This window comes from Anomaloglossus baeobatrachus, chromosome 1, assembly GCF_048569485.1.
Source record: "Anomaloglossus baeobatrachus isolate aAnoBae1 chromosome 1, aAnoBae1.hap1, whole genome shotgun sequence".
NCBI classification, from domain to species: Eukaryota; Metazoa; Chordata; class Amphibia; order Anura; family Aromobatidae; genus Anomaloglossus; species Anomaloglossus baeobatrachus.
Genome location: NC_134353.1, coordinates 593,972,140 through 593,986,400, shown reverse-complemented (window position 1 = coordinate 593,986,400; position 14,261 = coordinate 593,972,140). Strand labels below are relative to the sequence as shown.

Sequence of the window (14,261 nt, the reverse complement as noted above, 5' to 3'; positions counted from 1 at the left end):
TCAGACCAAATGAGAATCATGAGGTCAAAGGAACTGCCCAAGGAGCTCAGATAGAATTGTGGCAAGGCACAGATCTGAACCACCAAGAAACAACCAGCAAGCCAGATTCCAAAAATACCAAAAATTCTTTATTAAGAATTAAAATTTACAATTCATAAAACCCGAATGGACCACCCCAAGTGACGGATGGTATTGATATGGGGAACCAGCACCTATGATGATGAAATACTAACTTACAAACTTAAATGTATGATTATATCAGGTCTAAACCAAACTATATGTGGCAAAGGAATCATCACTACCTGTTGTTAAATTATGTATAACAATTACCAAGTGATCACATGTGTGAGAAGTAAGTAAAAGATAGTTATTTAAATCACAGGCAATATTACCAATAGGCAGCAAGTCCAATACCGAGAATGGTGCGGTGTCCCCTCACACTGACGCGCGTTTCGCAACAAGCGGGCTTCATCCAGGAGCACTCCTGGACGACGCACGCTATCTTTTACTTACTTCTCACACATGTGAACACTTGGTAATTGTTATACATAATTTAACAACAGGTAGTGATGATTCCTTTGCCACATATAGTTTGGTTTAGACGTGATATAATCATACATTAAGTTTGTAAGTTGGTATTTCATTATCATAGGTGCTGGTTCCCCAAATCAATACCATCCGTCACTTGGGGTGGTCCATTCGGGTTTTATGACTTGTAAATTTTAATTGTTAATAAAGAATTATTGGTATTTTTGGAATCTGGCTTGATGGTTGTTTTTTGGGGGAATTCTATTGAATTTGCATGTAGCCATCCATATTAGTTGTGGTATTGGTGTTGAAGGCACAGATCTGGCCGAGGTTACAAAATAATTTCTGCAGTACTCAAGGTTCCTAAGAGCACAGTGGCCTTAAATGGAAGAAGTATGGGACAACCAGAACTCTTCCTTGACCTGGCCATCCAGCCAAACTGAGCAATTGTGGGAGAAGAGCCTTGGTGAGAGAGATAAGGAAGAATCCCAAGATTACTGTGGCTGAGCTCCAGAGATGCAGTAGAGAGATGGGAGAAAGTTCCACAATAAACTATCACTGCAGCCCTCCACCAGTAGGGCCTTTATGGCAGAGTGGCCCAATGGAAGCCTCTCCACAGTGCAAGACATATGAAAGCCCGCATAGAGTTTTCAAAAAAACACATGAAGGACTCCCAGACTAAGAGAAATAAGATTCTCTGGTCTGATGAGACATAGAACTTTTTGGTGATGATTCTAAGCGGTATGTGTGGAGAAAACCAGGCACTGCTCATCACCTGCCCAATCCAATCCCAACAGTAAAACATGGTGGTGGCAGCATCATGCTATGGGGGTGTTTTTCAGCTGCAGGGACAAGACGACTGGTTGCAATTGAAGGAAAGATGAATACAGCCAAGTACAGAGATACTGTACATTGCTGTAACTTTACTTGCCTGTATTTCAAAAACTATATATCCAATCTGAGAACTAAAGCTATGTATAGAATCAGCATGATAGTGCCAGTATAGCACTGGCTTTAGGTTACATAGAAAAATCCTGATGATTGGTGCGCTTTAAATTCTTAAATTTGCTTGCACACCCCAAATGAGAACACAAAACCATACTTCATTTCTTCAGCATAAAATCAGTTATAAGGCACATTATAAAATTAAAAGACACATCAGGTAAAAAAAGTGGGGGTGAGAGACTTATAGGGGACCTTTGCTTTATAATGGGCAAATATTACCGTATTTTTCAGACTATAAGACACACTTTTTTCCCCCAAATGTTGGGGAAAGTGGGGGGTGTGTCTTATAGTCCGAATGTAGGGCTGCGGGGAATGAGGGTGCTGCGGTGGAGCGGGTCATCGGCGGCATGTGCAGACTGTAGCAGCCTGCCGTGACCACGTGGGCCCGTTCACTTCATATGCACGCCCATCCTCCCGCCCATAATCTCTCAGCGCTGAAGCCGATGCTGACAGATCGGCGGGATGATAGGCAGGGGATGTGCTCATAATTAGCAGCCGGCCCGCGTGAGCACCCTTGGCAACTACAGCCTGGAGTGATCATGTGTGGCTATATTCACTGCTCCCCATGCATCATCATCAGCGTGGGGTGCAGTGAATAAGTACGGTATACTCACCGTTCACTGCAGCATTGCGATGTCCTCCTGTCTGCCTGCTGATGTGTGTGGAGACTAGCGGTGTGCACAGCGATGACTTCATTCATCCCTGTGCTCACCGCTCTCCAGGAGGACATTGCGATGCTTCAGGGAATGGTGATCGGCTCCACACAGTTCAGCGGCGCTGCTGCTGACACTGACAGGAGGACGAGCGATGCTGCTGGAGGGAGGAAAGATGAGTATAAACATTTATTTTATTCTGTGCCACGGGATACAGGGCATATAGCAGGATGGGGGTATATAGCAGGATGGTGGTATATAGCAGGATGGGGGTATATAGCAGGATGGGGATATTTATCAGGATGGGGGTATTTATCAAGATGGGGGCTATACCAGGATGAGGGACATTTATATACAAGGTTGGGGATCATATACAAGGCAGGAGGATGATTTCCAGGATGGAGTACCTTAGTAGAGAATTTGGGGACATTACCCCCATAACAGTGTCAGCAGCAGATCCTCGCCCCATAACAGTGTGTCATGACCACATTTTTTGCTTAAAATTTTATTTTCCTATTTTCCTCCTCTAAATCCAGGGTGCGTCATATGGTGCGAAAAATACGGTATATTACGTTAATATATTCTATATCCTTTCAATTGTAAAGTGCTATGGAATATGTTGGTGCTATATAAATAAAAATATTTATTATTATATTATAGTTCATCCGTCCCAACCTTATCAACCAGCTATAGATAAAGTAAAGCTCTCCATGGGAGATCAGTCGATCCCCTACCCAAATCAATACCAGTACAAAAGGACAAGTGTCATGTACGATGGTCTGAGGTTCACTTTCCATCACTACCCGCCACGAGCTCTGTCAGTTGCTTTGGCAAATGAAGCTTATCTCCACTGATATAGCACTGAGCTAATGTTCAGTGTTGCACTATTTTGCCAGGGATTTTCATGTATAGGCAATCCCATTTTTTTTCTCTCTATTAAAGTACTAAAAAATAATGAAACATGACATTTTTAATACACATTGGAAAAATAAATAAACCTAGCACAGACCTATTTAGTATCGCTATAATTTTAGCATCCCATATTGTACAGAGAACAGATTACAGTGATCAAAAAATGGCTTATTTGATTTTTTTTTCTCAATTAAAGCCTTAAAAAAAAGGGTAAAATGCAGCTGTGTTTTTATCAGGCTCCACATAGAAGCTTATAAAGAACAAAAATGCACCAAAACCGCATATTTGAACAGCATTGTTAAGAGCACAGTGGGCAGCAGTTTCTTAGGCCATGTTCACACACAGCATAAATGCTGTGGGGTTTTTTACGCAGAAATTCTGCTGCATTTAACTGTCCAAGCAAAGTGGATGTGATTTCATAAACTGCACCCGGGTAAGTGGTGCTTGTAAAAAAAAAACAAAACGCAGTCGCTTTTTTAAGTGGGTTTTTTTCAAGTACAGAATCAAATCTTTTCTGTACTATAAAAAACACATTAAGAGAACCTGTCAGATCCGATAACGCTATTAACTTGCAATGTAGGATTAATCTGCAGGTTACCGTAATAGTGTTACTAAAGTGCCTGGCTACAGTACTGAAAATCCAGCACCTGGACTTTTTTCCTTTTTGGATCCACTGGCTTTCAGTCATGCAGGTTTGCCCAGAGCAATTTACAGTCGCCATACACAGCACTAAGAGTGGTGGCTGTAGGCATGCTCTAGCACTGACTGACCATTTGCTCCACAGTGCATCAGTGTATAGCCAGCTGTATTTCAGTACCGGGGTGTGTTTATAGCTGCCATTCTCAGTCCTGTCAGTGGTGACTGTAATTGTAATTGCAATTGCTTTGTGCCCACCTGTATGACTGAAAGCCGGCGCCTCCTGCGAGGAATAAAGTTAATTTTCTCTGGGGTGCCACAGTTTTCAGTAAGCAGCTGGTCTTCTTTATAACACTCTTAGGCTGCAGAATAACCCTAAATCTGCAAGTTAATAGCATTCTCAGACCATACACATTTTCTTTAACATCACTTCAAACTTTTCCATTTGCATCAAATAAAGGAAAAATAAATAGAAAAAAATGGTGCAAAAATGCAATAACTAGAAGAATATTTTGTTATTTCGGTCTGGACCTTGCATAAAAAATGCAGTGTTTATCCTGTGTCTGAACACAGCCTTACAGACTGTAAACAAACAAGACCTCATATGGTAAAATGTACGTTATGTAAAAATAAAGTTATGACTGCTTCGACAAAAATAAATCTTTATGTCCCAACCATATGATACTGTGCGACTGTCCCGAATTTGGGTCTATGTCCTGCCGTCTTGTGTGTCTGCTGAATGTCCCCTCTATCTCCTCTTGTCAGGGTGGAAATAAATGGAACATGGGTGAGGTTATGAGGGTGGCCTAAAAAATTGATGCATAATTTGTTCCTCTTTTGATTTTGTAAATGTTAGGTAGTATGTATATATGTATGTATGTACATATATACAGTTGTACTCAAAAGTTTACATACCCCGGCAAATTTTTTGCTTTCTTGGCCTTTTTTCAGAGAATATTCATGTTATCAGACCAAAATCACCAGGGTATGTGATCAGGGTCATTTGGATGTTTTTTGTTGTCATTAGGATTTAAAAAGAGAAAACACAGTAGCGTGACAATATGGATTCACCCAACTATACTAACCATGAGTGTAAAAAAAGATTTTGTTTGTCATTCATATTTTTCAAAAAAGGCCAAGAAAGCAAAAAAATCTGCCTGTGTGTATGTATATATGTGTGTGTGTGTATGTATATATGTGTGTGTGTGTGTGTGTGTGTGTGTGTGTGTGTATATGTATATGTGTGTGTGTGTATTGTATTTATAGTACTATGATCTAATATAAAATTGCCCTTTAAGACTTTGCATGGTTGGACTTTGAAAGTTTATTAGGGATCTGTCCAGGTTTAGTATGATGTATTTCTGAAGATCAGATAGAGGTATTTGCTTTGATAGCCGTATCAGTAACCCAATCTTTCATACACTATTTATATATTGCCTTTCTAGGAGCATCTAAACATGTGGGTGATGCCTTAAAAGCTCATGCTTTCCAACATTTAAGGAAAATCTGTGCCATTGGGATTCCACCCTGGGGGGTTATTGAGAATCAAAAGGATCTTATCGGAAAAGATGTGAGTGCGCCAATAATTTAATTTTTTGGTGTCTTGATTTATGGTCATCCTTGAATTTTTCACTCCTCTTCCTTCCCAATTCATGTCAACATTGATGGAACAGTAGAGATGTTTATATTCTAAAGCTGCTTGAAGATTCAGGTTTAGATAAAACTTGTTTTAATTTTTAGACAGTTTGCCTTTATCAAACTCTGGTGAATCCACTGAGTAAGCTCACCACGCTAAATAGCATGCATTCTCATTTCATCATGGTGGATGACGGTACGACTGGGAAGTATGAAAACGAGATGAAACTTAGAAGGAGCCTTGAGGAATACATCTCTCTTCAGAAAATACATACTAGTAAGTATCCTCTATTGTGTGGATATTCCTTTGGGAAAATTGTAAAAATTCATTCTAGGTAACATTTTATTAGTCAAAGAAATGGATTGGGTTTTGTATTGACCGGTCTTAGGGTGGATCTGGTAGGGCATTTAATAGGAATAGTGTAGATGGGATCCATTGACACAGGCTGATAAATAGCCCATATTAAGCACTGACTGGCATAGGGTACTAATGGGCAATATTTTTGTATGATCACATTCCACCTCTGACTGGCAGATGTCCATTGACAGTCAACAAGTGATAATGTTTAAGTCTGTATATAATATGCGATCAGTGTTTAAACACGCTAGTTTTTCATATTTCTATCGTTGTACAGGTTTATACTGCACATTCATGGGAATGGTAGTTTAGGCATAATCATCCTGCATAAACAATAAAGCAAAGTTGAGCTGCATTACACGCCTTTTTTAATTTTGACTTAGATACATTCAACTCTTTTATTTTAGTCACTTATATAGCATTGTCATATTCCACACCTGGAAGAAAAAGACATGAATCGCACATCCCAAAATCATACTTTGATCCAATGCACCTAGGCAAAAAAAAACAACCTGTACATGAGGTTCTTGGTTTAACATTCAGACCGGACTGTATGAAGCCCACTGCCATGTCACAGTGAACCTCTGAGTGGGTCCCTAATCTATGCCTCAGAAGTGCGGTGCCATGCACCAACTGCCGCAGTAGCAACAATGCACCAGCAGTGCAGATGACCTGGTCCCTCGCAACACCCATGCTGCTAAGCAGAGTCCCCATGATGCAAAACTACCACCACAATGGCCGCCACACAGCACCAGCACTCTGTGAAAGGAGTGTCATATTCTACTACGCTTTTCAAACATCTGTAAATGAGCTAACAACCTACATGGTGCTTCAGTGGTTAGTATTGTTACTTTGCAGCCAGTAGCGGACGTATCATTGCCTATGAAGCCACACAAGGGGCCCAAGCGGTAAGGGTGCCCAATTCTACCTCCAAATGGCCCAATCTCTGCCGTCTTGGAGTAGTCAAAGACCACTTCTGCTGGTGATACTGCAGTTGACATCACGTCAACAGAACAGCTTCTTCTTTACCATTCAGCTCTTTTGATGGGGCATCTCTGCCGATTTTAGGCTGATAGTCAGTGGAGGGACGGCTGTCAAACAGTCAGTCACGTCTTCCCATATACAGAACAGACCAGAAGAGTTGCTATGTTGACATGAGCTGGCGATTCTTTTGTTCACAACAATAGAATCGCCAGCTCATGGCCACTCTGAGCTGACAGAAATCGCCTCTGGGCAGTTCTTAGCCCCATAAGAAAAATATATCTAAAAGTTCCTGATACCTCTAATTCTATTAAAGGGGTTATATCCTGAACCAGAACCTGTCCTGCCAGTCCGTCTCCACTTTCTAAACCTGACCTTCTTGTCCATTTACCCGAACCCAATCTTAATGTCTTCAGTACCAATCCCTCTAGCTTGTCCCCTAAGCATACTCTGTACTGTCAGCCTCCACTACCTACTCCATCCTGCCTGTCTCCATACCTGCGGCGTCCCTGATCTTTGGGTCAGCTACTGGAATACCAGTGCCTACCCTGGAGTGGTACTTAGTGTCTACCAGCAGCCCAGGGCATCCTCCCCATTACAGGCTCTGGTGAAAACCCGGAAAGCACTTAGTCATGCCCTTCCAGCGTAAGCCTGGACCATGGCACTGGGTCGACACCCGCTAGTGTAATAGCAGGCACACTGCATCAGGGGGCTATCACCCACTACATGAGAGGATGAAAGCCTTCCCCACTCACAGTGCCTAATAGACACATAATTTGGTAGTTTGAAACTATCTGCTTGTCAGTTCTTAACCCCGAAAGAAAAATACAAAAGTCCCGGGTAACCCCTATGAGAATCCCACCTGAAGCCTTTTTTATGTGTATGTATGCAGTACAGGAGGGCTTTGAGAGGTCATGACTTTTGTGAATTCTATTCTATAAATGTAATATAGTTGAAAAGTAATTTTGCATGTATAGAAAGCTATCAATGTTTCTTTGACAGGGATGGGACAAGGTGTTCCTGTAGTTGGTCTGGTAGTAGAAGGAGGTCCCAATGTCATCTTTATAGTTCGGGAATATGTCTGTAGCACTCCAGCCATTCCTGTGGTGGTTTGTGAAGGAACAGGGAGAGCAGCTGATATCTTGGCTTTCACTCACAAGCACACAGCAGATAAAAGGTAAAATGGTTTTCATACTTCATTTATTTGGATATATTATCACAAGCTTTTATGGTCAAGAATAGTGATGGGTGGACTCGCAGATAACTGGGATTGGTGGATCTAACCAGATTAAAAAAAAATCTAGCTCCAGCCTGGAATTGATCCTGGATATCTGGCCAGACGCTGGTCCCCATATAAGTCTATGAGGCGCAGAATGCAGTGCATAAATAATGATGGCAGAAGGGATAGAGGGATTGGAGCAGGCACTTCATACTTGTCGAGTCTCCGGCGCGGCTGTAACTGCGCTCGTGGCCACTCATTTTTCTATCGGGCCGCTCATTATTGCTCATCCATATTCACTGCTTTCCCCGCCCACTGGCAGCCCTGGGACCTGTAATTGGTTGCAGTCAGACTCGCCCCCAGCCTGTGTGACAGTGTCTGACTGCTTGCAATCTGTGGGTCATTGTAGATTGTACTAAAAATAAATAAATAAATTGGCGTAGAGTCCCCCATATTATGATACCAAGCACAAATAAAGCCCACACCTACAGGCTGCAGCCCTCAGTTGTGCGCTTATCTTGGCTGTGTATCAAAATAAGAGGAACCGCATGCGGCTTTTTAGAAAAAAAAAATTTAAATAATTTAAAGAAATGGCATGCAGTCCCCCCAATTTTGATACCCAGCCATGATAAAGCCGGACAGCTGGGGGCTGGTATTCTAAGGCTGGGATGACCGGTGCTTATCGGGCCCCTCAGCCTAAAAATAGCAGCCCACAGCTGCCCAGAATTCTACATCGATAGCTGCAAAAGTCCCGGCACTTTACCCGGCTCTTTCTGATTGCTCTTACGCGGTGACAGTCTGGGTAATAAAGGGTTAATAACAGCTCACAGCTGCCACTAAGCCTTAGATTAGTAATGGTAGCCATCTATGAGACACCCCACAATAGTAATTTGTAAGGGAAAAGAAATAAACACAAACATCCAAAAAATCCTTTATTTGAAATAAAATACAAAAAACCCATCTTCTTTCAACCCTTTATTAATCCCCAAAACACCCAGGTCCAACATAATCCACACAAAGTCCCATGACGATTCCAGTTCTCCTACATCCGAACTCACAGCGAGCGGCTCTAGAACATGACTAGCCACTGTGAGCTTCAGGCAGAGAATAAGCCGCAGCAATGAGGGTCACATCTCTCAGGTTAGTTGCGGTTACAGCCAAAGGTTCCCACAGTCTCTCCACTTGTGATCGCAGGTGACCTGACACCAAGGTGTTTTTGAGGTTAATAAAGGAGCGAAAGAGTGTTTTTTGTTTTGGGGTATTTTATTTCAAATAAAGGATTTCTTCTGTGTTTGTGTTCATTTTGTTTTACTTGCAGATTAGTAATGGTGGTTTCACAGACGCCTCCCATTACTAATTTAGGGCTTAATGGCAGCTGTGAGCTGCGATTAACCCCTTATTGCTGCATTTCTGGGCAGCTGCAGGCTATTTTTAGGCTGGGGGGCCCAACAATAAGCATGGATCTCCCCAGCCTGAGAATACCAGCCGCCAACTGTTGGGCTTTATCATGGCTGGGTATCAATATTAGAGTTGACTGCATGCCGTGTTTTTAAAAAAATATTTATTGAAATAATTTAAAAAAAAAAGCTGCATGTGGTTCCTCTTATTTTGATACATAGCCAAGATAAGTGCACAGCTAGGGGATGCAGCTTGTAGCCGTATGCTTTAACTATGCTGTGTATCATAATAGGGGGAAACCTACACCAATTTTTTCATTTAATTATTTTTATACTACGATATAGACCTGCAGGGTCTGTGATCGCAAGCCATCAGAGGCTGTTACACAGGCTGGGGGCGTGTCTGAGTACAACCAATCACATACGCCAGGACGTCCGGTGGGTGGGGGAAGTAGTGAATATGAATGAATGAAAATGAGTGGCATCGGAGGAAGAATGAGCAACCCGGAAGCAGATACAGCCACGCCGGAGACTCGGTAAGTATGAAGTGTTTGCTTCATTATTATTTCCCCCTTTTTTTTTATTTCCCAAATGCCGGACCTGGATCATTAGCCTGAATTCCCTGAGGCCCAGGTCCAGAACTCAGGTACACTTGAAACCGCGCGGATCTGGACTTTTACAGTCCATGTCCACTCATCACTAGTCAAAAAGCTTGTCTTTTTTATGTGTCACATAAGGATTTATTGACACACGTGAGCAAAACGGTTGCAAAACCACTATGCGGTTGACCTACATTCTTGCTGTTTTTGCAAATTTTCACAAATCTGTTCACAATTCCTATAGAAATTTTCCTTTTGAAAGGTAAGTGGGAAACAATCATGAAATAACTGAATGGATGGGACATACCTTTAAAATGTATACAAAATGTACATGATTAAAACAATTAGTCTTTTGTAATTGTTCTTATGCGGGCTTTACACGAGACGATAGATTGTGCGATATGTCGTCGAGGTCACTGTTTTCGCACATCCGGCATAGCGCACGACGTCGTCTCGTGTGACACCTCTGAACAATGCAGTATTGCTCACAAATCGTGAGTCGTGTACTCGTCGTTAACTTTCATAATCTCGTTTATTTTCATGGGTGCAGGTTGTTCATCGTTTCCGTGGCATCACACGTTGCTCCGTGTGACACCACGGGAACGATGAACACAGCGTACCTGCGTCCCACGGCACCCGCCGGCTTAATGGAAGGAAGGAGGTGGGCGGGATGTTTACATCCCGCTCATCTCCGCCCCTTCGCTTCTATTGGCTGGCTGCCGTGTGACGTCGCTGTGACGCCGAACGTCCCTCCCACTGCAGGAAGTGGATGTTTGTTGCCCACAGCAAGGTCGTCCGGAAGGTAAGTGCGTGTGGGGGGGGTTAAACGAGTTTGTGCGCCACGGGCAGCGATTTGCCCGTAACGCGAAAACGACGGGGGCGGGTACGATCGCTCGTGCTATCGCACAATCGGTCGTCCCGTGTAAAGCAGGCTTTATTGTAATTGTCCTACTGTCTGTCTCCTCTAGAGAGATTTCTACACAACTGAAGGATGAAATTCTGCAAATGATTCAGAAAACATTTAGTCTCGGCCAAAGGCAGGCTAATGAAGTGTTACTTATTCTCATGGAGTGTATGGAGTGTCGTGATTCTGTAAGTGAAACCTCTATCTTCCTAAACTACTTTTTTTGTTGAATGGGCATAGAAAGTGTAATTTTTTTGTTTCTGAATTAATCTGGTTCGGATTGTAGGTTCTACTAATGCCAAAACTTTGAGAAATATTTCAAAAACTGGCATTTTATCTCCTATTATTATTTTTAATATTTTTGCTAAGTTTTATTTAATTCTCTTACATTTTTGGTGTAATGGAATTAGAATATTTTATTACATTCGAAGAGTTTAGAATGAGATCAACAATGAAAGTGGATGAATAATGAGAAGTCATTCTTTGCCCTGTTTAGGATTCACTCTGGGGGTTAAAAGGAATCTGCCACCAGGTTTTTCCTCAGAACTACACCGTGTATGCATAGAGACCCTGATTCCAGCAATGTGTCACTTACTTTACTAGAAGTTGCAGTTTTGATTAAAATTGTTTTACCTACAGCAGATCTAATAGTGTTTTGAATGCTGAGCTCTGTATATTCCCGCCCACACCACTTATTGGCAGCTTGCCGTGTTGAAAGTTGCCAATCAGTGGTGGGGGTGGCGTTATATCTACAGAGCTCATGTATGTGGAGGACTACAAGGCAACGGGTATACTAGTCCCTAGTATTGATAGTCTCCTGCTGATAAAACAGCTGGTAGCCCAATAAGTGATACATCAGTGGAATCAGTGTGTAAAAGAGATGTCCTGAATGATGACCATTTCTATGACATCCATATCGCCTACTAATTCTAAAGCAATGTAGCCTATAAAGGATATGATTGTAAACGAGGATTTTCTCTGGTATTACACTTTCAAGGTAATACAGCTAAGCTGCAATACATGACACAGCCCATGGACATGAATGGAGCTGTTTTTGCAAATAATTTTTTTTTTTATAGAATTCATATTTTACTATATTCACAAAAATATATCACATATAGATCATAATTATTATTTCTAAGAGAAAACATAATTGCATAAAACTCCATGTTGCGATCTACTGAGTTTTGCCTGTAACCTGTATGAGAGATAAATTGAACGCATTTATTTTCTTTTAGATCACAATATTTGATGCAGACTCTGAAGAACAGCAAGATATTGATATGGCCATACTGACAGCTCTACTTAAAGGTTCATTAATATTTAATTTATGGTTTCAGTTTTAGTATTTTATGCCTTGTCTTTTAGTAATACTGTTCCTGAATATGGATTTTGCATTATTTCCGAGATTTGATTTTAGTCCTCATCATTTCAATCCATATGTGAGCCATAGGCCCAAAATATATAATTGATATAATGCGAACTGAAACTGGTCCATACTATCACTGTATTAGAGGCCATTTAAAAAGTAAATGAACATCATGGCTAAATTCGGAAATCATATCCATGTTTATGTCAGAAATTGTGGACAGTAATGTTACATATGAGCGTATATCCTGTTTTCTAGGTACTAACATGTCTGCGCCTGACCAGCTGAGCTTGGCTTTGACTTGGAACAGAGTGGATATTGCTAAGAAACATATCCTAGTGTATGGCCAGCACTGGAAAGTTTGTATTTTTATAATGTATATATTGTTTGGCTAATTCCATAAAATTCCAAATTCATTAGCAGCTTTTGTTCTCATTACCCGTAGCAGCAGGAATTTCGATTCATGTAATAAATGCGGGACATTATATAAGAAATTTTTCTAGTGTGCTTCTGCTCATCGCAAAAATCATGGTTTTTCACCTTTCTTCTGAAATTATCCTTGCATTGCCTGCATTCCATTACCACACGGTTTTTATCCCGTGTGGATTTGACTAGTCAAGGGGGCCGAATTATCAAAGCTTTTAGGCCAGAATGCTTTGAAAAATTGTAAAATTATGGAACATCTGAAGGCTTGGCAAACATTTAGTGACTTTTGGCGTTCTCACGCCATTTTCACCTAAATGCATTAAAAGTGGCAATGGTTGCTATGCCAGAAATATTAGTCCAACAGGGACTGGTGTAAGATTTGTGGTGAGGCACACCTAGAGGTCACTTGTCAAATGCTCCCGATTCATTAATGGGTATATGCACTCCGTCCTGCCCCCTCATCTAGACTGGCGTGACTAGCTACTTCACCCTGCCCCATCATCCAGACCGGTGTGAAGATCCACTTCACACTGCTTCCTGATCTAGACCGGCGTGATGATCCACTCCGTGCTGCTCCATCATCCAGACCAGTGTGATGATCCACTCCACCCTGATCTAGACTGGCATGAAGTTCTACTCCACCTTGCCCTCTCATGAAGTTCGGTGTGAAGATCGCCAGTCTGAATGAATCTGGGCCATAGTATTTTTGGACTATCCCTCTAGAATATTTTAGCATTTAATACCTAGTATCTCTGCAGTTTTGAGGTGGTGACAAAGTTGAAATTGATCTTGGTCCATGCTTGAGATCTAGGATTATTATGGATAATTACAATATCTCTGCATGTCTAGGGCTGTTATATATTGACACTTGATTTTATATGATGATAACATGTAGTTTATATAAAGTGGATGTGTTAATGATGATAGTCTAGAGCAGGAATATATATTTCATCTAAATTGGATACAAATTCATGTAGTGGCCAAAACTGTTTCCCTGATATAAAGCACCAAATCTCTCTGGTTCACTCCATGCAATTAAAGGGGTTATCCGGCTTATATTGCCTTTTTTTTTGTCATTTCACTATTGGGCTACACTGGGGCAGGTAAGTAGAAAGTGACTACCTACCTGTGCTGCCGTCATCCCCTTTCCCCCAGCTCAGAGCAGTCATGTGACCGCCCCTGCCATGATTTTAATGCTTCCTGTGACGTCACGTCGACAGGGGCAGGACCTTGTTGACGGGCATCACAGCCGATGTCATGTTACCACCCTGCTGGGCGGGTACCATGCTTGGAGTCCCCGCCCACCTTCCCTGCACCCTTCCACACATTCCGTAGTGCAGTGGTCCCAAAGACTCTGCCTATAGACTGCATGCGGCCCCTGATGCTGCTTGCGGCCAGCAGGCCTGCAGACTATTTGCTGATCGCTGCCTGTGCTGGCGTCGCTGACAGCGCTTTATATCAGAGGACAGATTCCCCGGCGCTGCACGGCCTCTGCACCAGCAGCGTTCATAAAGGGGGCTGCGGCTGCAAGAAGCAGGGCACTGAGGGAATGAGGATAGGTCAGAAGGATTTGTCTTTGATTTGTCTTTGTGTTTTTTTTGCTTGTGCAAAGAATGGCACAATAGGAGACCATTCCACA

At 42.0% G+C, this 14,261-nt stretch overlaps 1 protein-coding gene across 1 annotated transcript in view; it reads left to right on the top strand.

Annotated features, from left to right (window-relative positions):
• The window catches only part of TRPM6 (transient receptor potential cation channel subfamily M member 6), a 340,636-nt gene that overhangs the window by 96,658 nt on the left and 229,717 nt on the right, over positions 1-14,261 (top strand). Inside the window, 6 exon segments of the mRNA XM_075318063.1 lie at positions 5,180-5,304; positions 5,475-5,646; positions 7,711-7,885; positions 10,892-11,015; positions 12,066-12,138; positions 12,455-12,555. Of these exon segments, the coding sequence (XP_075174178.1) occupies positions 5,180-5,304; positions 5,475-5,646; positions 7,711-7,885; positions 10,892-11,015; positions 12,066-12,138; positions 12,455-12,555 (770 nt within the window).